General features: G+C 35.8%; 2 protein-coding genes across 3 annotated transcripts; both read left to right on the forward strand.

The window, feature by feature from the left end:
* Positions 1-312: 312 nt before the first annotated feature.
* On the forward strand, positions 313-27,565 carry LOC124154373. 2 transcript variants are annotated; one of them, XM_046528057.1, is made up of 6 exons: positions 313-358; positions 18,555-18,649; positions 21,694-21,809; positions 23,520-23,671; positions 25,395-25,545; positions 26,995-27,565. In XM_046528057.1, the coding sequence occupies exons 1-6, from the start codon at positions 328-330 to the stop codon at positions 27,119-27,121; spliced, it is 672 nt and encodes a 223-aa protein (XP_046384013.1). In that variant the 5' UTR covers positions 313-327; the 3' UTR covers positions 27,122-27,565. The 2 variants fall into 2 exon arrangements, with proteins under 2 accessions (XP_046384013.1, XP_046384012.1); XM_046528056.1 differs by lacking the exon at positions 313-358 and adding an exon at positions 13,040-13,197.
* On the forward strand, positions 6,031-9,629 carry LOC124154375. Its single transcript, XM_046528059.1, has 3 exons — positions 6,031-6,179; positions 8,338-8,488; positions 9,011-9,629. The coding sequence occupies exons 1-3, from the start codon at positions 6,104-6,106 to the stop codon at positions 9,135-9,137; spliced, it is 354 nt and encodes a 117-aa protein (XP_046384015.1). The 5' UTR covers positions 6,031-6,103; the 3' UTR covers positions 9,138-9,629.
* Positions 27,566-27,860: the final 295 nt, after the last annotated feature.

Genomic DNA, 27,860 nt, shown 5'->3' on the forward strand with positions numbered 1-27,860 from the left:
TTTTTCTTTATTCGCCCTCAGCGTCGCTGGTACATGCTCGTCTAAGTTTTTATTCTGTTAAATCTCATCTATTCTAGATTTTGACTCTAGATTTTCCCGCAATCTGTTTAATTCATCTATCGTCCCAATATTTTAAAATACTAATGTCAAAGGTTTTCGGATCACGACGGAAAAATGTGCCCACACGATCACCAAGTTGCCCTCTCGCATCTGATAACGGAACCGAGGCGTTGGGAAATCCAAATTTATCATGCCCAAAATTCATTCACTTCCACGCTCGTGTCCGTTAGTGATTTGATTTAGGTTAGTGGATATAGGCACGCGAAAATGGCTTTGCGAGGATTGCCGATAATTTTCGGTAAGTACTGCATGATGTTATTTTGAAGATAGAAGTGAATTTTGCTTTGACCAAGGACTGAGTGATCCCTGAACATTTGAAACTGCGCCATTCACTTTCACAGTGCTGCAGTCCTAGGATTGGTGTAGTACTATATTATGCCACCATTTCACTCTTTCCAAGCCAGTTATTTCCTGATATTTTTCTCCAATTTATCCCAATTTATTTGCCCCAAGTTCGCTGTACATAAATATTGAATAATCACCGAAAATGACAAGATGAATAGCTGTCACCATTCTTGTTATAGGCAATGAATGAAATTGAATTGATGAAAAAAATACCTTCTGATCAAAGTTTAAACTTCATCAGAGACTAATCTGATCGTAGGGAAAAGCGGTTGATGTGACCACATCAACAAGTACCTCTTTTGTTATCGCATATGAATAATCTGCGGGATTCGTCACAACTGGTACAAATGGACAGATTGCATTGCATAGCTGTGACAAGGACAGGACAGGAGCCGCTAGACCTCGGAGCATAAGTGATGGGCAAAGATTGTTCGAGTAATTGAGATAAGATGTCTTCCGGTACGAACCGGAGAACATCCTCTTAGAAATACGCGGTATTTCCAGTCCCGAGTCCCGGTAGAAACGATAAAAATGAGATGGCTTGCAATATAATATGTTGATGCAGATGAGTATTAGCTAGGGCAGTTGCGTTAATGATTTGTTTCATAAATCACCTTCGTTTTCTACAGTGACGGTAAATGTGGTGAGAAAAAGTAACTGGGCTCGAATACAGATACTTATTTTTAAAAAGTGATCAATTACGAGTACAAATTAATTATTTTAAAAAGTAATCAGTAGAATTAAAATTAATTCTTGTAAGATTGTCCACTATAGAGACCACCTGGCACTGTCGAATAATGCTCGCAGAAACCTATGAGCGGCTTTTGTACTAAAAGATATGTTTTAATAAAATTATTCCTGAATATGATTTGAGTATGAAAAGAAATTTGGTTTCAATATAGGTGTGTTTGCTCCGCATGCAATATTATTTAGTACATGAGCAGATTAGCGTCGTGTGTGTGAAATTAAAGTTTTCCCCTATAAACATTTTCACCAGCATTAACACCTCTTTCTTGTTTTAATTTTGTTTCATCTCACTGCCGTTTAAAAGTATTGCGCTTTCGCAAGTAACACTGTATCCATAAATGAAGCCTGGTGAAAATATAAACATACTCGAAGGGAAAAATTCACCATGCATACATTTTACCTTAAATATTATCTCTGAGGACCTTGTATTATGAACGTGTCCAACTAATGCACTCCATTTTTCGCGTCCTGCCAAGCTTAAAATATGCTATTCATACCAATGAAATATTTGCATTTTTCCTCGGGTCTTATACCAGATTAATTATGTATATTTCTCAATAATATGTAATTGATTAATAGAAATTACCAAAGTTGCAACTTCCGTTGCGAAACGTGCAGTTATAATTACTGTAACGACGCAAGGGGTGTCATATTTTGTACCTATTACTCGTATGTTGCATCATTAGGATGGCTGCGCCTGAAAATGAAAACTATGGCACTCAGAAATTCCAAAGTATCTGTAGACCCAGTGAAATGGGTAAAGTAAGAGTAGATTACTGGAAAGTAAAGATTACAGCGAAATTAACGGTTACCCTTTCACTGTAAGGAGTAAATTACATGTTAATACTACATTTCGAAACAAGTAATCCGATTGTTATCGCTCGATTACCTCCAAATCTGGTTTTCTACTGCCACGTTATCTCTCTAAAAAATGTGGTGAAGCATGGATCCAATTTTTGTTTTCCAGGTGCGTTCTTGGCTATCTTCTTGGTAGTGCTCTGTGATCCAATACCGTCGTCAGAGGAAGACCAGCTATTTTTGCAATGTCGAACCAAGGCGCATGTGAGTAGCCGCCAAGTTACAACTAAAAAAGCGGCAATGCACTCTACCATAAACGAAGATTTTTGTCTTTTTGGTATATTTTAAGTAAGAGGCACAATATGTACATTTCCTTGCATGAAAAGTTTAGAAATGTTTTTTAACCCTTAACCAGTGTCGTGCAATTCTTGTTACACTACCAGTGACGTGCGGTCTGGGAGACCCCAATAAATCAAAAAATCATTAAATATTGCTACGCGATTTTTATTGTTTTGTTTAATTTTTCTTTGAATGCTTAACTATTTTAAAACTTATATTAAAATTTTTACACCCCTCATACGAACCAATTTGTCATAAAAAATTGTGATTTGAAGCAGGATCAAAAAACTGATGCCAAAAACACTTGAGTTATAATTATTATATTTGTGTATCAATATTTCGCCAGATTATAAAGAGGCCTTAGATGTTAAAGTTGGAAGGCTAAGTAGTAAGTAGCCATGAAATTTATCCCGCTTATTCCTTTTCTTGATGCATTCTTGGTAAGTGATGTGCGGTCTCACAAACAGCGAATCGAGTTCAATTGCAAATTTACAGAAATTAATAAAAGGAACGTTAAATTGTAAGAGTGGGATGTCCTTGTTATGCAAAAATATGAAGCTAACGAGAATTATAGATATTTTGAAATCCTAATTTTGAAAATATTCATAATTTTAGAAACGCAGTGGTCTCTCAGACCGCACGTCACCGGTTAAGGGTTAAATATAGGATTCGTAATTCATTTCTCTCCTAAACCTCGGACTTAAAAATCTAGCTTTCGGCCTTTTCAAAAATCGAGGAGTCGGTAAAATTTAACTTTAAAAGCTCTTTGTTGTGCAGAAATGTTGTCCTCACTATAAAAAATGCAATGAAATGCACCAATGAAATATTTTTCCCGTAACGAGGTGAAGAAGACGGCCGTTTCACCGTTTTCATTTATTTTCGAGTGTTCTTCTTCACTCATTCGACCGTAGAAGCTAAACATTTACTTTTAAAAGTTGATCAATGATGTATTATTGTAGCCAAATAAACATTGAGTAAAACGATAAATGACACGACGTTAAGGAGCTTCGGCAGAATTTCATACAAAAGCTTTAAGCACAACGTTCTATCTTTTTGCGTCGATAGTAGGTTCTTGTTTAAAGGGAAAAACTTTGTATGAATACAGAAATAAGAGCCTTTGTATGAATACAATAGTAAGAGTCCATTCTAAAACTTCTGTCACGCGACATTTCTGTGTCTTCAAAAGGATTTTTTATAAAAAACGTACAGTATAAGTCTTTCGTGAACAGAGCCGAAAATTTATACATCATTGATATTACTTAGAAGACATATTAGGTTATAATGTACTAACCATCCCCTCACCCAATTAGTACTCCCTCCAAACATACTATGGGAAATCACTCCTAATAAAATATTCTAAATAAAGGAATAATCTGTTGATAATCGTCACATTTCCCCAAATTAAGAATGCCCTCTTGAGAAATATAGGTATAATTAATCTGGTATAAAACCCGAGGACGTTCTGTCTTGAATCACATACTAATGAGTAGATTTTGTTTACCCGTTGGGGATAAACTGAACAGTTTAAAACCGTTTTAAATGTTTGATCATCAATGACTGACGTAATACAGTATTTATTTTACAAAAGACTTTAATAACTCTTAGCATTTTTCCACACATTGCGTTACTTAATTTTTCAAACGTAGCTCAAATTTTTTTCTTGGATAGCACTAAATCTAATCTACTAATATCGTAGTATAGTTTGTTTGAGACTGCATACATTCCTATACATGCCATTACTTGTGTAAAAGGTATTCTGTAATTGTGCATGAAGGGAATTAAGTTATATTATTATTATTTTACTAGCATTTTGTGGGTATTACTAATTCAACATTACGTATATATATTGATAATATGAATTTTATTTTTCATAAGCGTATTATGCAAGGCTTCGAAACCTGCATGGCCAAGGTCTATGAAATGGATACGCAAAATGAAACGCGTCGACCATCAAGCGAAGAGGGATGCTTGGCGTGTAAACTCATGTGCAGGCAAGCAATCACATAATGTAACTTAAGTAGTTTGTGTTCAACTGAAAGCATATTCACTGCATGAAAACATCCATATGCTTTTGTAACATGGTAATAACATAATATTTACCATTCCAATCGCTCATTTAAGTTTTTTCCTCGGTTTTATACACCAGAGTGCACACTTTTTTCAACATCTTCAAATAAAAACGGGTGTTTCAAAATGGATAGCGGGATTTTAATGCTTTTTTATATTTACTAAACCCACGGTCTAAAATTGTATCAATCATGAAAGAGTGACTAAAACAGCTTAAAATTAAATCCTACAAATGTTTACCCCGAATACCATCCGTCACACCTCATGGTGATGTGAGAGTTCTTCCCTAACCTATATTAGCGTCTCTTGAGTAATTTTTGCAATAGCTGCTTCAATCCTGTTTCTTGATTTGGGAAGGTCATCGGTTTGGCACGGATGTTACTATCACAGCCGAACTTAATGCGGAACGTAAGATGCACCGGAACTGCATATTCCCTCTTTTGAAAACCGTAAAACAGAAAAAAATTTCTGCTCACGAGTCGTCATCTTTGCTAATAGTGCTTTCTAACAGATCGAAGTAGAGACATTTAGTCTACATAAGCATTGTTACCATCAAAAAACAACTGTCTGAGTAACAATTTCGTTTGATGCTTCATTTATTGCTGAAAGTTAACAGTAAAAAATATTATACAGTGTTAAAATTCCTCTATCAATTTTGAAACACCTGGTATTTTTTTAAGTAGTTGTACTTGAAACGGAAATACTTAAAATGGCGTGACTTAATTAAATTGGTTGGACGATTAAAGGTGAGAAAAACTGAATAAACCAGGAGGATGAATTGAGTAAATGCTAAGAATATATTTTCATTCCAGGTCATTTCTTTTATCTCTAGTTTCCTTATTTATCTAACGGGATACAAAATGAAATGGTCCTTCTATTATTTTTTCTAATTTTTATAACTTATTACTTTTAAGTTTTAATATATTAATTATAAAAATGATAGAATGACCACGTTATGGTAGAACTGTCATTTTTATAATTCCCCAAATAAGTTGGTAAATGTAAATTTTCTGTCGAATATCTATCTTAAGTTGATAAAAGTGATGCAATATGGTGAAAATGTCAATCCCCATTATTTTTAATTGGTGATGGGGTAGTATAAACACGGAAATTGTAGCTGGAAACGTCTTCCCTTCCCTCAGAAAAATTTGCAAAAAGAAAAATAAAAAAAATTCAGTATTAAATAAACATTTCATCAGAGATTAGGTTTGAGATGAGAGAAAGAGAAAGTTAAATTAAAAGCATTTTCTGGGGAAGAAAAAGAAACACTATTGAAATTGGGATACCCCAATGGACCCTCTTAACCAATTTCTCTGCCTACGTCCATGTCAACACTTCCAGTTACCTACATTGGTTACAGAAACGTTTGTTGATTACAATGAGGACGTAACTTAAGTCCACGCATGCTTACTGTTTAAAATCTCTGTGAATCTATATCATTCGACAACTTAGTAAATTTTCAGTTTAATATGATTGCTTAATAAATATCCTGTTGCATGGTTTGGAATTTATATAAGAATATTCTTATAAAATGTCGCTTATTTTGCCACAGTATGGATATCGTTCCGAATTTTCAATTAGAAGTTAAAATTGTTTTCATTTTTTTCACAGGAACGTTGATGCCGTCTTACAGTGTTTGCGGAACGCAGAGGAATCTTTAATATCCGTCTCAAATAAGTCACAAACCATGGTTCCATTTCTGGTTAACTTGATTGATGAAGCATTTCATGCGGGTTGTGAAAACAACGCAGATATAATGCATGGTAAAAATTTAGAATATCATTTTATATTTGTTCTTGTAATGTTATTTAATCGTTCAATGATATAAGGATGCCTGGAAGGGAATTTAAAACATATTCTCCTACGAACAGGTACCTGAAAGGGCTTATTTGGCAACCATTGCAAAACTTTTGTTGTCACAGATTCCTTTGCAATTACATATCATGGAAACGCCAAAACGTAGTGATTATCTGGACAATGAAACAAAGTGATTGTCGACGAGTTGACCTCGTGAAAGTCCTTAGATAGTAATAATTGAAGCAACTGAAGTAAATTTCCACACTTTTTAAATCTCACTCGACCCATTTCAATACTTATTTGTTTTTATTTATTTTCTTATTTATATCAATTACCCCCGAAAACGGCACAATGTGAACTTTTACATCGTGCGTTTATGCAGCCAACCACAAACGAAACACTCATGTACTGGAAGGGGCAACTTATCCAGGCGGGACTCGAACCCGCAGTATGGTAGGCGAGGACTTATCCCCGCCGCCACCGACGCCGACAATAGGCATCATTTTCATGAGCAGTGTCTTGAAAATGATGCGTAAGCATTGAAACCGGTCGAGTTAGATTAAAAGAGTGTGGAAAATTACTACATCTGTTTCAATTATCACTGAAATATAACTTATACAGGCTTCAAAAACTTTCTTACTGCCTTTTCGTATCTGTTTGGCCCAAAATTTGTTTTTTCTTCCTATAGGGAAGATGAAAACCCCACCCTCCTACCCAAAGTTGCTCCTCCCTCACCCTTCAAGGGCCGCATCCCTTCCCCAGTTGCTGTCAAACCCTCTTCCAAGTACCTTCTGAGAGTTCTGGTTAACCTTATCGTTTGGCATACACAACCACACGATACGCTGATAGCCGGCCACGTAACCAGAATTAAATAAACCGCTGACTCAAGGAGTTTGGAGTCCAAGTTCATGGGAAAATATCTGAAAATCATCCTTCCTCCGCACCTCTTATGCACTGAACCATAGCACGTGCTTGGAAGCACCAATATTATCAGCTTAACTTTATCTTCAATTCAATTGATGACGGAGGAGAACGGTCACACTTGAAAATTTACGAGCCATCTCCAACGGGCGGAACATTTAGCGGTCATCGCCATGTTTAACCGTCTATGTGCCATCACCTTGGATTAGCACTGGCGAGAAATGCCAAAGGTACTTTAATGCCAAAGGCCAAAAAATGCCTAAGAAGTTTCAATTTAATATAATATCTTCGAAAAAAAAAATGTGTGGTATATGTTTTGGTTCGTCAACATGCTGTTTTTTATTTCACTCTCATTATAAAATTTTTTTACCGTATAATTAATCCTGATTTTTCATTCAAGTGCTTAGCCGCTGCATAGTTATTGTTTTTTTGCTGATTTGGTGCTATGTGGATATGCATTGTGTGCAATTTTTGGTGAAAAATTTGGTGCTATGGGGACATGTATTTTGTGAAAAATGGTATTTTGAGGGCTATTTAATTTTTTTTGGTACTTAGTATTTTGTTTTGTATTTTGGGTTATGTATATTATTGTGTCTTAACGTACTTCCTAAATTTATGTTACCACCCGACTTCATCGTCGACTTGTAACTAAATATTTTAATAATAGTAATAATAATAATAATTGTAAATTGGAATAATAATGTTTTTAAATCAATTGTAACTTGAGGCAGCGTCTTGGCAAGGCCCGACACTGGCAGACCTCCAAGTAAATCTTGTGGAAAAATAAATAATAATAATAATTGTAAATTGGAATAATCAAGTATCCCAAAGCTGGTATTTGAGTATGTGGCACTTTTCGGCTGAGATGGAAAAACCGATGCATCATCCCGCGGCACTGAGAGGGTTAATAAATTCGATACAACGGGTACCATTAGAAATTCCATGCTCATTAAAATCTAAAAAAATAACTCGGCGGTGACCTAGATATCACTTCCGTTTGCAGTAGTTCGTGAAATATCAGAAGAGATGGTAGTCTTTCGTCACCTCGAAATCAAGATATTCTGATCGATGACGCTTATGAATTCGCACCTAACCGTAAATTACTCTTTGCGTTCAACAGTGTGTCAGTCACTTCCCTTTTAAATGTTGCAATAATTTGAAATAAACAATCTTCTCATATCGATTTTATCGTTTTTTTTTCAGCAATTGCCGACGAAGGAAACAAAGAGTGCGTGCAAAATGACTGGGAAGCATGCTCAACTCATCTCGATGGAATGGACAGTTGGCATAGCATATTCTTCTGTGATCACTCAGACCCAGAGAAAAATTCTATAACGCCTAAGAGCTATTGCCAGTAAGTACAACTCTGTTGTATAATGCGTAACGGATATTGATTTAGGATGTTTGAAACATCATTCAACAGTCCTGTCGGTCGGTCAGAAATTATAGCGAGGGAAGACCATTTTTGTGGCCTTCAGTGAATGTGGTGTTTCCGATCATAAGATGATCATATTAAGAGATGCTTTAAAAAATGTTGTAAAATTTCTCTGCCTCCTGGATCAAACTCTCAAAGGCTTTTCTATTTGGAGTTAATTTGTTACTTTGGCCTCACCGTTTTACACAGGTCTGAAAGCGACTGAGTTGCCCTGAGCCTAGTCTCAGTCTATCCCACTTTGGTGGGCTTTCAGGAAGTCAAGTGCCCCCTGCCATTGTCCACTAAAATATTTGGGCGTGTCTCTCAGTCGCAAAGATATTTGAAATTAACTCGACTAATTGAAATTTTATAAAGCTTATGAATGTTGGCGAATCGCTAAATCCACCTTAAAATAAGTCTAATTAAGCATACAATATTTCATAGCACATTTTAATATTTCAGGAAAATACTTACATCTCTGGAGTGCATCAACTCACAATCAGAAAAGTGCTCACAACAAATAAAGAGGGTTATTCCACTTCTTCTGCTTAAATTGCGGAACTCCACCACTTGTTCCAGATATTACTGATATTGAAGATCTTACTGTCATTAAATCATCAAATTTGTGCTTGGCTCATGGGAGCGAGTTAGGTGAAAAAGAACGTTTGGAAGAGATCGACGATCTTGGTTTGTTGTAATTTTTAGATTCGACGAAATCGCTCAAGTAAATTATCCACCAAAGCTGTTTTTTTAACTTTAAACAGTAAATGTTCTCTAATTGTTGTGTTATCGTATATTTTTATACTCGAATTCTTGTTTTCATTGACAATTCCTGCATTAAATGCACGCATTTACACAAAAAAAGATATGTATAGAATCTCCAGGGAATGGACGTGAATACTGATAAAAGGTAAATATTTCTATGTTATATCATGTAATGCAGCATAAGTGTAGAGCTTACAAAAGCCTATGAACGGCTTTTGTACTCAAAACTATATTACAATAAATTTTTTTCTAATTTTGCTTTGAGTATGAAAAGTGATTTTGTTTCGATGTAGATGTGTGTGCTCCGCATGTAAAATTATTGAGTGCATGTGCAGATTAGCGTTGTGTGTAATTACGGTTTTCCCCCACTAAATATTTTTAGCCAGCATTAACACCTCTTTCTAGTTATGCTTTTGTTTCATATCACCGCCATTTAAAACTATAGTGTTTTTCGCAAGTAACTTTGAATCCATTAATGAAGCCTGGTGAAAATGTATACGTACTGGAAGGAAAAATTCTCCATGCATACCTTTACATCTACATTTTACCTTTAATATTAATTCTGAGGACCTTCTATTATGTACGTGTCCAACGAATGGACTCTTTACGCCTCCTGCCGAGCTAGAACAATGCTGTTCATACCTATGAAATATTTGCATTTTTTCCTCACCATGCATATATTTAACCTTAATTTACTGGATTCAACCCTCGGATTCTCAAGCGATGGTGAACTGTGCTGTAGGCCGGCCCTTATTTTTTAGAATTGAGAAAATGTTTGTTTCTCTAGTCTCAAAATGATCCCAATGAGGTTTATATTCACGTGCTGAATTTTGGTTACATTATAATAACAGGAACCCGTGCCCTAAGGGCCTAAAGTACTACGGACCTTCAATTGAGTTTTTTGGGAAAGGCTCTATTCCTATGAAAAACGTGAAAGTAACGTTCTTCAGGACCAAATTTCTGTTGTTTTTATCAGGCATTGCCAAAACAACATTATCAACTGCAGAATAAGTCTTCACTATATGGGTCTTGGGGCTTGAAGGGTAAGGCGGAGGATTGAACGGGATATCCTCACTTCTAGACACCCAAACCCCATCCTCCGCCTTGCGCTCATAAACCTTATGTTGCACTTGATAATGTTGTTTGTAACAACGAAACGCGTTCTGTTAAAATAAAACCCAGTGGAGTTATTGCAATGTCTAATTTTACTAGATACCGGAATAATGGCTTAAATAAATGAATGAATTATCGACGCTAAGAAGTGATATTTTTAACGCATGATATTCAGGTCATATTCTCATGTAAAGGGTATTCTAAATGAGTTAAATATTGACTCTTAATATTAAGACCACCCTCTGAAAAGTGAGAAGATATAGTAGCCATTGATCGAATCAAATCACATCGCCTATTAAATATAGGGTTGTTTTCGTAGGATTGAGAAAATTTTATATAATACATCTAAGTGTCTATAATACGTTGTAATTGGATGCAGTTAGGGTTTGGATATTTCTGTCCCTACTTTTTTTTTAGAGAAATAACATGGTTTTGAAATTTTGAATCAATCTTTGTTGCATAAAAAGTTCGCATTTAAGATGCAGAGGTTCGGAATGCATCGTGACTAATACAATGAGAAGGAAACTGGGTTTACGAACAGAGGACGAGTGCCCGGAGTGTGGGAGGCAGGAGGACATGACGCACACAGTTCTGGGTTGCAACCATGACGTATTTTGGGAAACCATAATAAACATTTTTAAAGAATTTGACACCTTCGGATCGGGAAGTGTTAACGATAAGGATCTACTGAAATTAAATTTCCAACTCTTCCCAAGCACGAAGGCACACATTTTATCAGAACTAATAAGCACATATGTTTTTAACAAAATTAATAGAGGAGACATCAGATATAATTTAATTAAAAAAATTATATATTTAAACAAAAAAATCAATACAACAAAAGAGCAGAAAGAATGGCTGTTGAATGTTTTTTAATACGGAAATGACATCTGCTTGGGAAATATTTTCCCGTATTGTATTCTCTCAAATTTTATGTAAAATAATCCTTTGTAATTAATGTTTGCTTATTTTTACATTCAATTTTATACATATACATAAAAATGTCTGTATAAATATATGCTTTAAAAATCTGTGCTGAGGTAGAAATGGACGTATGAGCAGGTCCCATACGAAGGGTTGGCCTCTGTGCCGAGGATCGGACGTTCGTTACCGAGCCCCGCCGGTCATTTTTACCTATGCTTTTTTTTTTTTTTTGGAAAATTTGATAAAAGAATAATAATTTGTTGTTTATGCTCTTTGCTTATGTTTACCTCCAAATTTTTATTTGAATGAAAATGTCTAAGACACGCATAGAAAAGCATATTTAAATGATTGAGATCAAAATATTTAATGTTTATAATGTTGTACTTTTATATACTTGTATGTGATACTAATACGTTTGAAATTGTTCCCACTAGATGTATTATATATCTGTTTTGTATCAAAAATTAAGCAATAAAAGCTTATTTAATCGAAAGCCAAAGGTCCGTGGTTCGATTCCCGGTCCAGGGGAATTTTTTCTCATGGCAATTCTTGTATATGTGACAGCGTAAGTTTTTTTAATGAAAAATTTAGTCAGCAATAAAGAAAAAATATGCTATGAACATGTCTATACATTTGAATATGTGCGCAGGCAAAAATTACCGAGGCGGCTTACATATTGTTATAAATTATTTACTTTTTACATCAATACTTATAAATATTTTGACTTGCAATTAAATTTTTACGAACAGCGCAATATTTGCAGTGAGTGTAATTAATGGCTGTTGAGAAAATGATCTCTTTCGGGCCTCGCATCTATGTATTTTCATTTACAAACTTACCAGCCAAAACAGCACAAAGGCCATTCGTTTCCGGCGATACTTTGGCGAATTTGCTGTACATTTTGATTGATTATCTTAAACTTCGCTTATCCACAGAATTTATTATTATATAACTACCATGGTTTCGACGGTTAATGTATTGAATAACAGTAGTATTTGATATAGATAAAAAACAAAACATGAAAGTAAAACGATTAAATATACTCAAAAAATTCAAGACAAAACGATTAAAGAGACAAGGGTTGGAAAGCGGTAAATTGTTATTGCGGAGTTGCAGGGAGAATATAGGAGAGCGATGATATAGGTGAAGTCCAGGGCTGGAGTTATTACACTTCGCTCGCTATTGTATATAAATGCTCAAGAATGGATTTGCAACGACGCCGATACTTCGTGAACGATCATTAAATGATACCCTATAATTTAATTACAGAAAACATATGGTCAAACTTAGAGCTTAGTGAAGGGATTAGAGATTGGTGAAATCGATTTTCAGTACTGCATACCAAAAAAAGTTAAATTGTTTGACCGGATTTCGCATTATTTTGCTATATTTTCTTTATGCTCATTGACAAAATATCCGTGGTTTAGATAGAGACAGCGGTCATCAAAGAGAAAAAACTATTTTCCCTCTTCCCTAGTGCTCAAATAATGTAGGTCTAACACTTTTTTTGGAAGCTTAAAGTCTCTATATTGCGGTCAACTAAAATATACTGCTCATAATTTTTAACAGCTTCACTTATTTATCCATTGATTTGACTGGATTGGCAATAATTTCTGTATATTTCTGGAGAGCGAGTTCATAGTCCAAAGTTGAAAACTTTGATAATAAGACGACGAGATACATGATTTTGACACGAAGTGATGGCTTTCGTGCTGAAAGAAGTAAGACAGGAACAGTATATTCTTATCCTTCGTAAGTGAGGCAGCCTGCGTAGTGTTCCGTTTGCACATATCGGAGTTCATAGTGACCAACAAGAATGGCTTCCGCTACTCGCCTAATCATTTTCGGTAAGGATTCAGTATTTTAATATTACCATTTAGCTCTAAATTCATTGAAAAATGATTAATTTCATGAATAAATTATTCGATAAAAACGCATATACAATGTCAACTTAGCTTATAAAGTATTTCATATGCCTCTATTGTTCCAAGCATTAGTAATAGATATTTTCCAACTCGGAGTCACACAGAAATGAAGGAAAGGGTATAGTTAAGCATAGAGGCAGGCTAAATCGCTTTCACGTTCGTCCGATTTCAATCGGCTGCGGCTGGATATATATCGAGTGCCTAAACTCTAGCCAAACAATCGTTCACTGGCCCCGCATCCACATGCTAAAGAATACTTGGTACTAGTGCATTAGCCAAAACATTGTGAATCATGGTCACTGAACTGTAAAAAATGGAATGCTAACATCCCATTCCTAAGAGAGGCTAAGAAATTGCGCATCTGGACTCTTAAAGGCCGTTTTACACGGGACACGTAGTTGCACAATTTGGCGTGTTAACGACCTCGCAGTCAAAACTGCGTCGTGTAAAGCGGTGAATTTGCTAGAACGGATGCGAGAATTCACTAACGTGAGATGGCAAAATAACCCCTGTTCTAATTTCGTTCGTGCATACTTGCGATTTTACGCCTTAATGAGAAATCAATGCCGTCCTAACATGCACGGTCGCATGCTCCGTATTAAGCGGCCTTAATAAATACCTCCAAAGTTGCGCTTCATTTAAATGCATGGAAAATTGCGCAGCTCTGTATTCTTTTTCATTCTGGATGGCATTGAAGATTTCTGTGGTTTCAAACCAGGTAATATCTCCATATCTCCCTCCGACATATCGATGTGCAACTTGCCCTTGGACAAGAACTCGTTCTCACGGATTCAGGAATCCAATGATGAATCCTGTATGAATCATGGATATCTGGACTTCCATTGATATCTGAATCCCTTAGGACGACGGGCGAGCTGCACATCGTAACGTCGTTAGGAAATATGCAGGACATTACTCACAATCAGTGTGAAATCTAAGAGAAATCTTCACTGCCATCGTTCGCCGGAAAAAACAGGCATTGCATCATTTCGGATGAGGTTGCGACTTAGAAGATAAATTACTTTTTTTCCAAGACGACAGTTTATTCCCTTTCAAAATGGACCATGCTTTCAATCTGATTTTCCATTTAACTAATAAGTTGCGGCGTTAGATAAAGTTTGTCTAATTAAAGTTAGATAGAATAAACGTTACATAAAGTACTACTCGCGTCGCATAATATTGGCGCAAAATTTAAAACTTTAAATATATAAAACGATCACATAATTGGAAATAAATCTGGGTTTTAGTAGCAAGAAACTGAAGCTATTCAAATCATTCAATTTTACTTATTTTTATTTATTTTCATACCACGGAATACAGGACATGTTGCCTATTTTACATTGCGGTGTTAAATAAATTTAACAATTACACGTAAACGAACTAACTGGATAGGGGCAATTGGTCCAGGAGGGACTCGACCTTGCGACCTCAAGTTTGGCAGGCGAGGAATTTACTCCGCCGTTACCGAGGCCGGCAAATATATATTGTTTTTCCATTTGATTCAGTGGTGAAATTCATAGTTTTGCAGATGAATTGCAAGTATTTTCTGCGCAAAACAAATTTATGCATATATATCTTCCGCTCGCGTTGAGTCGTACAGCAGTATTTTACAAGACACGAGCACTCGCTAGCCATCCATTGCTTTGAGTTCATTGACCTCAGTCGCATATCTGTACCTTAGAGATGCGATAGTTTCGTTTGTATGACGTAGTGTGGAGGATCGCCGTCGCCGCGGTGCGAATCGAACATCATGTATTGTAAATTTAGCGATACCGTGGGAAATGTGATGATTTATTCATATATGCACCATAATTAAACGAGGGAGTCTTCCCGTGCTCTACTTAGTTCTGAGGAAAAATAATTGAGTTGGGAGAAAGGTTGTGAGGTTGTGAAGAAGAGGACAATAATTTGAATTATTTTTAGTTTTTCAAGATAAACTTCAATGTGAATGAAGTGGTTACGAGCATACCAGTGAAAGGATAACATTAGCGTGAATAAAGGCCTGTGCTAGTAAAAACTATCAACTCGCGAGAAAACTGATAGAAGGGGTCACCAAAAACCACGGCCCGCGGGCAAGATGCAGATCGCTAAACCCTCTCTTGCGGCAAGTGGAGACCTATTAATACACGAAAAAAATACGGGAGGGCAGCCAAGATGAACAGTCGTTTAAGCGTAAGTTACATTTTAAATTGAGGCGCGTAACATGGAGTTATGTTTTCCAGCAAATTATTCTAACGGCAAATGATCATTTAGCCGCGCAGGAAAAGAACATAGATACAGGTTATTTTTTAGAATAATAGAATTAGAATAATGAGTATATTTCAACACTTTTCCTATCCATAATTGCAATAAAACGTGTAAACTATACCTTCTTGGAACACATATCGTTTTCGTGCTGTTACAATCACAATTATAACATGAAATCGTTTCTATATATTTCAATATTTCGCTATTCGCTCGATCTGAATTGTAAGACAAAATTTTATTCATTATCCTCACCAGACATGGAGATGGAAATATTTATCTTCCGAACCCGTATTTTGTTTCTGCCTCTGCCCAGACCCCGGTATCCTCCCACCTCTGACATAATGTCTATACCTCTCCTAGTAACAGATACAGAAAAAATCAAGGGGGTGGGGCGCCAAAGATATCTTAAGTTGCCTTTAATTTTATCGCAATAAAAATAGTGAAGTCACACGCAAAGTTTAACAAAGTTTCAATGAAAGTGATTATACTCATAGCGAGACAATGAATGAGGGATTTCCTTTGAAGGATACAGCACACCGGGGCCGGAACCCAATAATTCAATTGATACGCCCGATCATCCGGAGAGGGGATATGGGGTAGAAGGGTGAGGTAGGGTAATACCTGCGTTGCCATTGTAGCAATGGGGCCCACTACTAGTGAAACCATTACTTGATATACCAACGAAATTGACAGATTTTTCCATGAGGAGAAGAATCCATCGATCTTTTCGTTGGATATTCATATCAATACAATACTATGAAAAAGTTACAATTGTGGTTCGGCAATGTTTGGCAATACAGGCAGCCCTTGAAGGGGGGGTGCGCGTCCTCGCACCCCCATATGAATCCGCCACTGACCTCTGCTTATTGTCCGCTTAGCTCGTCCTTTTTGTTGCAGATGATACATGTTGATTCGTCCAACTACAGCCTTGAGTTTATACAGAAAGAAAGTATTTTGGCGATTCACAGCGAACCCCCTTTTTTATATTTTTTTCGTGCTCTCATATTGTAAATGTCTCTCATGCTCTTAGTGGATAGTGTACGAGATTGAAAAGCAGTCTTTTTCAAAATTGCCAGGATAAGATTTTGTACTAATTTTACTGGTTTTACCCGCGCTTGTTGGCCTAATCTGTGCCTAGCACTGTCTATTAAAAAAATCACTTGTACCCCTTGGCTTCTCATTCCATCAATTCATTGACAACTATTGAATTAACTCTTGAGTCGCGGATTTTGATGAAATAAGTATTTACAGACCTAAGTTCAAATTTCATCAGAAACTAATCTGGTCATGGGAAAAAGCAGTTGATGTATTCACATCAACAACTACTCCTTTTGTTATCGCGTATATGAATAATCTGCGGTATTCGTCTGAACTGGTACGAATGAACAGAGTGCATTGCTGTTACAAGGATCAGGTTGGGAGCCGCTAGACCTCAGAGCACAAGTGCTAGGAAAAGATTGTTTAAGTAATTGAGTTTATATGTCTTACAGAGCGCAACAGAGAATATCATCTTAGAAATGCGCTGTATTCCTGGCCCGACAGAAACGGTAAAAATGAGGCGGCTTGTAGTATATTATGTTGATGTTGTTGAATATCAGGAAGAGCAGTTGCGTTGCTGTTTTGTTTCATAAATCACATTCTTTCCCTACAGTGACGGTAAATGTGCTGAAAAAGTAACTCGGCTTAGTTACAGTTACTTTGTAAAAAGGTAATCAATTGTACATACAATCGAGTACACATTTATGATCTTAAAAAGTAATCAGTAGAAATAAGATTACTTCTTGTAAGATTGTTCACTACAGAGACCACCCGGCAACTGTTGAATAGTGCTCACACAAACCTATGAGCCTCTTTTGTACTAAAAAATACATTGTAATACAATTTTTCCTGGTTATGCTTTGAGTATGAAAAGAGATTTGGTTTCAATAAAGGTGTATGTGCTCCGCATGTACTTTTAGTAAACGCATATGCAGATTAGCGTCGTGTGTGTAATTAACATTTTCCCCCCTAAACATTTTTCACCAGCATTAACACTTCTTTTTTGTTTTTTTTTTTTTAATCTCACCGCCATTTAAAAGTATTGCGCCTTCGCAAGTAACACTGTATCCAAAAATGAAGCCTGGTGAAAATATAAACGTGCTCGAAGGAAAAAATTTACCATGCTTACATTTTACCTTAAATATTAACTCTAAGGACCTTATATTATGAGCGCGTCCAACTAATGCACTCTATTTTACGCGTCCTTCCGAGCTAAAAAAATTCATAACAATGAAATATTTGCATTTTTTTCTCGGTTTTTATACCAGATTAATTACGCTTATTTCTCAATAATATGTAATTGATTAATAGAAATTGCCAAACTGGAAACTTCCGTTGCGAAACGTGCAATTATAATCACTGTAACAACACAAGGGGTGTCATATTTTGTACCCATTACTCGTATACTACATCATAAGGATGTCTGAGCCTGAAAATGCAATCTATGGCACTAGGGAGCTCCAAGTCACTGGCGTAGCCAGGGGGGAGGTCAGGGAGGTCCGGACCCTCCGCCCCCCCGAAATATTAATACACAATTATTATACTTCATAAAAGAAAACAAAATATTGAAATATCAGGAATTTGCGTAATGTTTCTTTAACAAATTAAGTTTTTCCGATTACGAAAAGTGGTAAAATTAATTTAAAGCTCATTACTTAGTGCCCGGTTTTTCAAAAATTTCCCCCCCTGGTTTTGGATACCCCCCCCCCCCCGAATGAAATTCCTGGCTTCGCCACTGTTCCAAGTTATTTGTAGACCTAGTGAAATGGGTAAAGTAAGAGTAGATTACTAGAAAATAACGATTATAACGAAATTAATTATTCCTCTTTCACTGTAAGGAGTACATACCATGATAATACTACATTTCGTAAAAAGGAATCGGTACAAGTAATCCGATTGTTATTGCTCGATTACCTACCAACTCTGGTTTTCTACTGCCACGTTATCTCTCTAAAAAATATGGTGAAGCATGGATCCAATTTTTTGTTTTCCAGGTGCGTTCTTGGCTATCTTCTTGGTAGTGCTCTGTGATCCAATACCATCGTCAGAGGACGACCAGCTATTTTTGCAATGTCGAACCAAGGCGCATGTGAGTAGCCGCCAAGTTACTACTAAAAAAAGCACTCTACCATAAACGACGATTTCTGTCTTTCTGGTTTATTTTAAGTAAGAGGCACACTATGAACATTTCCTTTCATGAAAAGTTTAGAAATGTTTTTTAACCCTTAACAAGTGACGTGCAATTCTTGATACACTACCAGTGACGTGCGGTCTTGGAGACCGCAATAAATCAAAAATTCATAAAATATTGCTACGCCATTTTTATTGTTTTGTTTAATTTTTCTTTGAATGCTTAACTATTTTAAAACTTATATTAAAATTTTTACTCTCCCAATACGAACCAATTTGTCATAAAAAATTGTGATTTGAAGCAGGATCAAAAAACTGATGCCACAAACACTTGAGTTATAATTATTATATTTGTGTATCAGTATTTCGCCAGATTCAAAAAAGGCCTTAAATGTTAAAGTTGGAAGGCTAAGTAGTAAGTAGCCATGAAATTTATCCCGCTTATTCCTTTTCTTGATGATTTCTTAGTAAGTGACGTGCGGTCTCACAAACAGCGAATCGAGTTCAATTGCAAATTTACAGAAATTAAGAAAAGGAACGTTAAATTTTAAGAGTGGGATGTACTTGTTATGCAAAAATATGAAGCTAACGAGAAATATAGATGTTTTGAAATCTTAATTTTGAAAATATTCATAATTTTAGAAACGCAGCGGTCTCTCAGACCGCACGTCACCGGTTAAGGGTTAAATATAGGATTCGTAATTCATTTCTCTCCTAAACCTCGGAAATTAAAATCTAGCTTTCGGCCATTTCAAAAATTGAGGAGTCGGTAAAATTTAACTTTAAAAGCTCTTTGTTGTGCAGAAATGTTGTCCTCACTATAAAAAATGCAATGAAATGCACCAATTAAATATTTTTTCCCGTAACGAGGTGAAGAAGACGGCCGTTTCACCGTTTTCATTTATTTTCGCGTGTTCTTCTTCACTCATTCGACCGTAGAAGCTAAACATTTACGTTTAAAAGTTGATCAATGATTCATTATAGTAGCCAAATAAACATTGAGTAAAACGATATATGACACGACACTAAGGAGCTTCGGCAGAATTTCATACAAAAGCTTTAAGCACAGCGTTCTATCTTTTAGCGGCGATAGTAGGTTCTTGTTTAAAGGGAAAAACTTTGTATGAATACAAAAATAAGAGCCTTTGTATGAATAAAATAGTAAGAGTCCATTCTAAAACTTCTGTCACGCGACATTTCTGTGTCTTCAAAAGGATTTTTTATTTTAAAATAGCGTTAAAATTATGATTTCATTATTTTCTCCTGTTTTCCTCCGCTTTGATTATATCTTCTTGTGTATGATATATTCATCTTTCTTCCTTTTTTGAACTTTGTATGATGGAATTCTTTTGTTATATTGTCCTGTAAGTTTACCGTTCATAACTAGTAAGTGAGTTGCTTTCATGATTTTATGCGTAATTAATTCTATGTTTAAATCTACTCTTAGATTTTGTACAAGTATTTTTTTTTTGTTTTTAGAGGGCATAAGTCCTTCAGAAATCTTTCTGAATGTAAATCTAAATCTTCGACTGAGAGATCTACACAGAGACAAATTGGTCACTTTAACAAGAGAAAATTGTCTATTTTCCTCAACTATGGCATCTTTAAAGCAATTTTAGATTCTGATGACCTTCCATTATGGACGTGTCGTACCAATGCCATCCATCTTACGCGTCCTGCCAAGCTAAAAAAAATGCTATTCATACCGATGAATTAATTGCATTTTTCCTTCGATTTTCTTGACCTTTTAATTATGCATATATTTCTATAGAGGGCATTTCTAATTTGGGGACATGAGACGATTACCAACGGATTATTCCTTTGCTTAGAACATTTTATGGGGAGTGATTTCCCATAATATGACACTAAAGTTTTTTCAAGTTGTGCAAGTCTGCAGAACAACATCTATTTAAACCCCTTATCATCACATAAACAGAAAAAGTTACTTCCTTCGTTTGAAAGGCTTGGTCAAACAAAAATATTATTAAATTATTCTACTAGCTACCTTAAATTTACATGGGGAATTTTGTATATATCCCCAGCCTCTTTTTCCTTCCCAACTTAGACTTCTTTCTTCGCAATCAAGCCTACTCCCTTTCATTTTATTTAAAAATCCAATACTCTACCTTTCACTCGATTTCTTGCAAAAAATATTCACTTTAACACGGATTAACCCAGAGCTGCCTCTGGGAGAAATTTATTTTCAAGACTTTTCATTTAAAAAATGTGATAATTTTCGACTCAATCATATTTATTGTGGCAGCTATATGTTTAGCTCTTAAACTTTACAGCACAAAAAACGTACAGTATAAGTCTTTCGTGAACAGAGCCGAAAATTTATACATCATAGATGTTACTTAGAAGCCATTTTAGGTTATAATGTACTAACCATCCCCTCACCCAATTAGTACTCCCTCCAAACATACTATGGGAAATCACTCCTAATAAAATATTATAAATAAAGGAATAATCTGTTGATAATCGTCTCATTTCCCCAAATTAGGAATGCCCTCTTGAGAAATATAGGTATAATTAATCTGGTATAAAAACCGAGGACGTTCTGTCTTGAATCACATACTAATGAGTAGATTTTGTTTACCCGTTGGGGATAAACTGAACAGTTTAAAACAGTTTTAAATGTTTGATCATCAATGACTGACGTAATACAGTATTTATTTTACAAAAGACTTTAATAACTCTTTTTCTTTTTATTGCAGCTGATATGCCTTAGCATTTTTCCACACATTGCGTTACTTAATTTTTCAAACGTAGTTCAAATTTTTTTCATGGATAGCACTAAATCCAATCTATTAATATCGTAGTATAGATTGTTTGAGACTGTATACATTCCTATACATGCCATTACTTGTGTAAAAGGTTTTCTGTAATTGTGCATGAAGGGAATTAAATTATATTATTCTTATTTTACCTTCATTTAGTGGGTATTACTCATTTAATATTACGCATATATGTATTGACAATATGAATTTTATTTTTCATAAGCGTATTATGCAAGGCTTTGAAACCTGCGTGGCCAATGTCTATGAAATGGATACGCAAAATGAAACGCGTCGACCATCAAGCGAAGAGGGATGCTCGAGGTGTAAACTCATATGCAGGCAAGCAATAACATAATGTAACTTTAGTAGTTTGTGTTCAGCTGAAAGAATATTCACTGCATGAAAACATCCATATGCTTTTGTAACACGGTAATAACATAATATTTACCATTTCAATCGCTCATTTGAGTTTTTTCCTCGGTTTTATACGCCAGAGTGCACACTTTTTTCGACATCTTCAAATAAAAACGGGTGGTTCAAAATGGATAGCGGGATTTTAACGCTTTCTAATATTTACTACACCAAACCCACGGTTATAAATTGTATCAATCATGAAAGAGTGACTAAAACAGCTTAAAATTAAATCCTACAAATGTTTACCCCGAATACCATCCGTCACACCTCATGGTGATGTGAGAGTTCTTCCCTAACCTATACTAGCGTTTCTTGAGTAATTTTTGCAACAGCTGCTTCAATCCTGTTTCTTGATTTGTGAAGGTCATCGGTTGGGCACGGATGCTATTATCACAGCCGAACTTAATACGGAACGTAAGATGCACCGGAACTTCATATTCCCTCTTTTGAAAACCGTAAAACAGAAAAACATTTCTGTTAACGAGTCGTCATCTTTGCTGCTAGTGCTTTCTAACAGATCGAAGTAGAGACATTTGGTCTACATAAGCATTGTTGCCATCAAAAAACAACTGTCTGAGCAACAATTTCGTTTGATGCTTCATTTATTGCTGAAAGTTAACGGTAATAAATATTATACAGTGTTAAAATTCCTCTATTAATTTTGAAACACCTGGTATTTTTTTTAAGTAAATGTACTTGAAACGGAAATACTTAAAATGGCGTGACTTAATTAAACAGGTTGGACGATTAAAGGTGAGAAAAACTGAATAAACCAGTAGGATGAATTGAGTAAATGCTAAGAATATATTTTTATTCCAGGTCATTTCTTTTGTCTCTAGTTTCCTTATTTATCTAACGGGATACGAAATGAAATGGTCCTTATATTATTTTTTTCTAAATTTTATAATTTATTACATTTAAGTTTTAATATAGTAATTATAAAAATGATAGAAGGACCACGTTATGGTAGTACTCTCATTTTTATAAATTCCCAAATAAGTTGGAAAACGTGATAACTTCTTTCTGGGATACTTTCTGGTGAGTATCTATTTTAAGTTGATAAAAGTGATGCATTTTAGTGAAAATGTCAATCCCGATTATTTTACATTGAAGATGAGGTAGTTTAAACACGGAAATTATAGCTGAAACGTCTTCTCTTCCCTCAGAAAAATTTGGCAAAAATTAAAATAAAAAAATCAGTATTTAATAAACATTTCATCAGAGATTAGGCTTGATATGAGTCTCGAGAAAGTTAAATTAAAAGCATTTACTGGGGAAGAAAAAGAAACACTATTGAAATTGGGGTACCCCAATGGACACTCTTAGCCAAATTCTCTGCCTACGTCCATGTCAACACTTCCAGTTACCTACATTGGTTACAGAAACGTTTTTTGATTACAATGAGGACGTGACATAAGTCCACGCATGCTTACTGTTTAAAATCTCTGTAACTTTATATCATTCATCAACTTAGTAAATTTTTTAGTTAAATGTGATTACTTAATTAACAACCGGTTGCGTATTTCGGAAGTTATTTAAGAATATTATTATAAAATGTCGTCAATTTACCCAGAGTATGGATATCGTACCGAATTTTCAATGAGAAGTTAAAATTCTTTTCATTTTTTTCCACAGGAACATTGATGCCATCTTACAATGTTTGCGGAACGCAGAGGCATCTTTAATATCCGTCTCAAATAAGTCACAAACCATGGTTCCATTTCTGGTTAGCATGCTTGATGAATCATTTCATGCGGTTTGTGAAAACAACGCAGATATAATGCAAGGTAAAAATTTTGAATCTTAATTTTATCTTTGTTCTTTAAATGTTAATTTATTCGTTCAATTATATTAGGACGTCTGGAAGGGAATTCAACGCATTTTACTCATGAACATTTACCTGAATTATTTGGCAACCTTAGCAAAACTTTTGCTTTCGCAGACTTTTAAGTTTTAACATAGTAATTATAATATAGCAATTACATGTTATGGAAACGCCAAAAAGTAGTGAAAATCTGGACACTGAAACAGACTGATTGTCAACGAGTTGACTTTGTGGAAGTCCATAGATAATAATAACTGAAACAGCTGCAGTAATTTTCCACTCTCTTTTCATCTTACTCGACCTATTTCAATGCTTACCAATCGTTTATTTATTTATTAATATATTTATTTATTTACATCAATCACCCCCGAAAACAGCGCAATGTGGCCTTTTACATCGAGAAATTAAACAACCAACCTCAGACGGTCAAACACACCCATGTCCTGAAATTGGCAGCTGCAACATAAGTCATTTTCAAGAGCAGTCTCCTGAAAATGATGCGTAAGCATTGAAAAAGGTCGAGTAAGATTAATAGAGTGTGGAAAATTACTATGGCTGTTTCTAACATCACTGCAACATAACTTTTTCAGGCTTCACAAAATTTCTTTGTGCCTATTCGTATCCGTTTGGCCAAAAATTTGTTTTTTCTTCCTATAAGGAAGATGAAAATCCCACCCTCCTACCCAAAGTTGTCCCTCCCTCACCCGTCAAGGGCCGCATTCCTTCCCCAATTGCTATCAAACCCTCTCCAAGTACCTTCTGAGAGTTCTGGTTAACCTTATCGTTTAGCATACACAACCACACGATGCGCTGATAGCCGGCCACGTAACCAGAAATAAATAAACCTCTGACTCAAGGAGTTTGGAGTCCAAGTTCATGGGAAAATATCTTAGAATATTCCTTCCCATACATCTCTTATGTACTGAACCATAGCACGTGCTTGAAAGCACCAATAATCAGCTTAACTTGATCTTCAATTCACTTGATGACGAAAGACAACGATCACACTTGAAAATTTGCGAGCCATCTCCAACGGGAGGAACATTTAGCGGTCATCGCCTTGTTAAACTCTCTAAGTGCCATCTCCTTGGATTAGCACTGGCCAGAAATGCTAAAGATATTTTAATTAAATGTAACACCTTCGAAAAAAATTTGTAGTATCTTTTTTGGTATGCCAACATGCTTTTTTTATTTCATTCTCATTACAAAATTTTTTAATTGTTTAATTAATCCTGATTTTTCATTCAAGTGCTTAGCCGCTGCATAATTGTAAATTGGAATAATCAAGTACCCCAAAGCTGGTATTTCGGTATGTGACACATTTCGGCTGAGAAGGAAAAACCGATACATCATTCTGCGGCACAGATAGGGTTAAGAAATTCGGTACTAGGGGAACCATTTGAAATTTGATGCTCATTAATTAAATTTTTAAAAACTCGGCGGTGACCCAGATGTCCCTTCCGTTTGAACTAGTTCGTGAAATATCAAATGAGGTCGTAGTCCTTCGACATCTAGAAATCAAGAATCAAGTTAACATGATCGTTAGCGCTTATGAATTTGCACCTAATCGTAAATTACTCTTTGAGTTCAACAGGGTAACAGAGTGTCAGTTAATTCCTTTTTAAAAGCTGTAATAATTTGAGATAAACAATCTTCTCATATCGATTTTATCGTTTTTTTTTCAGTTATTTACAACGAAGAAAACAAAGAGTGCGTACAAACTCACTGGGAAGCATGTTCAACTCATCTCGATACAGGGGAAAGCTGGCACAGCATATTCTTCTGTGATCACTCAGACCCATCGAAAAATTCTTTAACCCCCAAGATCTATTGTCAGTAAGTACCACTCTATTGGATTATGCGTTACGGATATTTAACGAGTCACAAAAGCGAGTCAAATCTCTGCAATGCCTTGGCGAGGTTCTCCCTGAATAGTTGGCCGATGATGAATATGTCCGTGGATTGGATATACAACTATGAGTAATAAAATGAATAATATCTCGGTTAAAGTCTACTTTTTGCGGAGAGATGTCGTGGAACAACAAATCTAATAGATAAAAAGGTGAGCCTTACGGCCTCAAGGTCAACTGGGGAATAAAACACTCCAATGGCCGTAACAAGGGACCTCGTCTCAGGTATAAACAAAACACTGTGTGGTATGCTGGAACGGGAAGATTCGCAGCAGTGACCAACCCCAGCCTCTCAACCGGAAACCCTTCTAAGCAAGTAGCGAGTGATTGGATTCAGCATAAGCAGCCTTAGCGAGGTCCCCCAAAATCCTCGCGAAGTCTTCTTGAAAAGCTTCTCATTCACTGTTGAAAGTGTGTTAGCGAAGCGTTTCCGGTTGAGAGGCTGGGGTTGGTCACTGCTGCGAATCTTCCCGCATACCACACAGTGTTTTGATAATACCTGAGACGAGGTCCCTTGTTACGGCCATTGGAGTGTTTCATTCCCCAGTTAACAAATCTAATGATCAACGAAGATATCGTATTGCCCACTGTTAACAGCGTACTAAACGTCTTTCAATTGTTACACAATGACCATCAGGTACTAACCAGTTGAGTATGATTGTATAGCAATTAAAACTTATGTAGCACGTTGTTAATAAAATTTTTGGGCAATGCGATATCTTCGTTGATCATTAGTATCTCGGAAACCGGGTGCGTAGCATGACCTGTGGAAAACGTCGTAAAAATGGCTTGCTTTTGTTGATGGTTGTTGCCTCATTTCATGAATTTACTTCTGTGCTTCAAATTCCCGGTGTAACAAGATGTATGCCGATAATAATACCCACCGTGGAATATTCACCGACGAAAACAACATTCAACTGTCCTGTCGGTCGGTCTGAAATTGTTGAGAGGGAAGACCACTTTTGCGGCCGTCAGTGAATGTGGTATTTCCAAATATAAGATGATCATATTTAGAAATATTTTTAAAAAAATGACGTTAACTTTCTCTACCTCCCGGACCAAACACTCAAAGGCTTTTTCTATTTGGAGTTAATTTATTATTTTGGCTTCACCATTTTACACAGGTATGAAAGCGACTGAGTTTCCCGGAGTCTAGTCTCCGTCTATCCCACTTTGGTTGGTTTTCAGGGAGTCACGTGCCCCCTGCCATCACCCGACAAAAAAGTTGGGCCTGTCTCTCAGTCGCAAAGATATTTGGAATGAATTTGACTACTTGAAAGTTTATAAAGCTTCTGAATTTTGGTGAATCGCCGAATCCACCTTAAAATTAGTCTAATGAAGTACATAATATTTCATAGTAATTTTTATATTTCAGGAAAATTCATACATCTCTGGAGTGCATCATATCGCAATCAGAACAGTGCTCACAACAGATAAAGAGGGTTGTTCCACTTCTTCTGCCGAAATTACGGAACTCCACCACTTGTTCCAGATATTACTGATATTGAAGACCTTATTGTCATTGAATCATCAAATTTGTGCTTGGCTCATGGGAGCGAGTTTAGTGGAAAAGAACCTTTGGCAGAAATCGACGATCTTGATTTGTTATAATTTTTAAATCCCAAGGAATCATCCAAGTAAATTATTGACCAAAGCTGGTTTTTCAATTTAAACTGTAAATTTTCTCTAATTGTTGTGTTATCGTCTACTTTTATACTCAAATTTTTGCTTTCATTGAAATTTACTACATTAAATACATGCTTTTACGTTAAAAAAGAGATCAATAGCATCTCTTGGAAATGGACGTGCATACTGATAGTAACATTGGCTATGTTTTATCATATAATATAGTACTAGTGTAGAGCTCACAGAAGCCCATGTGTGGTTTTTGTACCGAAAACTTTATTACAATAAAATTTTTCCTGATTATGGTCTGAGCATGAAAAGAGATTTGGTTTCATCAATATGAGTGACTGTGCTCCGCATGTATTATTTGGTGCATGTGCAGATTAGCGTTGCATGTGTAATTAACGTTTTACCCCTCTAAGCATTTTTCGCCAGCATAAACACCTCTTTCTAGTTATGCTTTAGCTTCATCTCACCGCCGTTTAAAAGTATTGTGCTTTCGCAAGTAACTATGCATCCATTTAAGAAGTCTGGTGAAAATATATACGTTCTCGAAGGGAAAAATTCACCATGCATATATTTCACAGAAATTAACTGGATTCAACCCCCGGATTC

Source organism: Ischnura elegans, chromosome 2, assembly GCF_921293095.1.
Source record: "Ischnura elegans chromosome 2, ioIscEleg1.1, whole genome shotgun sequence".
In the NCBI taxonomy this organism is placed as follows: domain Eukaryota; kingdom Metazoa; phylum Arthropoda; class Insecta; order Odonata; family Coenagrionidae; genus Ischnura; species Ischnura elegans.

Bases quoted from the DNA above. Each gene is read 5' to 3' on its own strand.
- LOC124154375 (XM_046528059.1), top strand. From the start codon at position 6,104: ATGGTTCCATTTCTGGTTAACTTGATTGATGAAGCATTTCATGCGGGT. The intron at 6,180-8,337 runs GTAAAAATTTAG...TTTTTTTTTCAG, and splicing joins CAACGCAGATATAATGCATG to CAATTGCCGACGAAGGAAAC. The intron at 8,489-9,010 runs GTAAGTACAACT...TTAATATTTCAG, and splicing joins ACGCCTAAGAGCTATTGCCA to GAAAATACTTACATCTCTGG.
- LOC124154373 (XM_046528057.1), top strand. From the start codon at position 328: ATGGCTTTGCGAGGATTGCCGATAATTTTCG. The intron at 18,650-21,693 runs GTGAGTAGCCGC...ATTTTTCATAAG, and splicing joins AATGTCGAACCAAGGCGCAT to CGTATTATGCAAGGCTTTGA. The intron at 21,810-23,519 runs GCAAGCAATAAC...TTTTTTCCACAG, and splicing joins AGGTGTAAACTCATATGCAG to GAACATTGATGCCATCTTAC.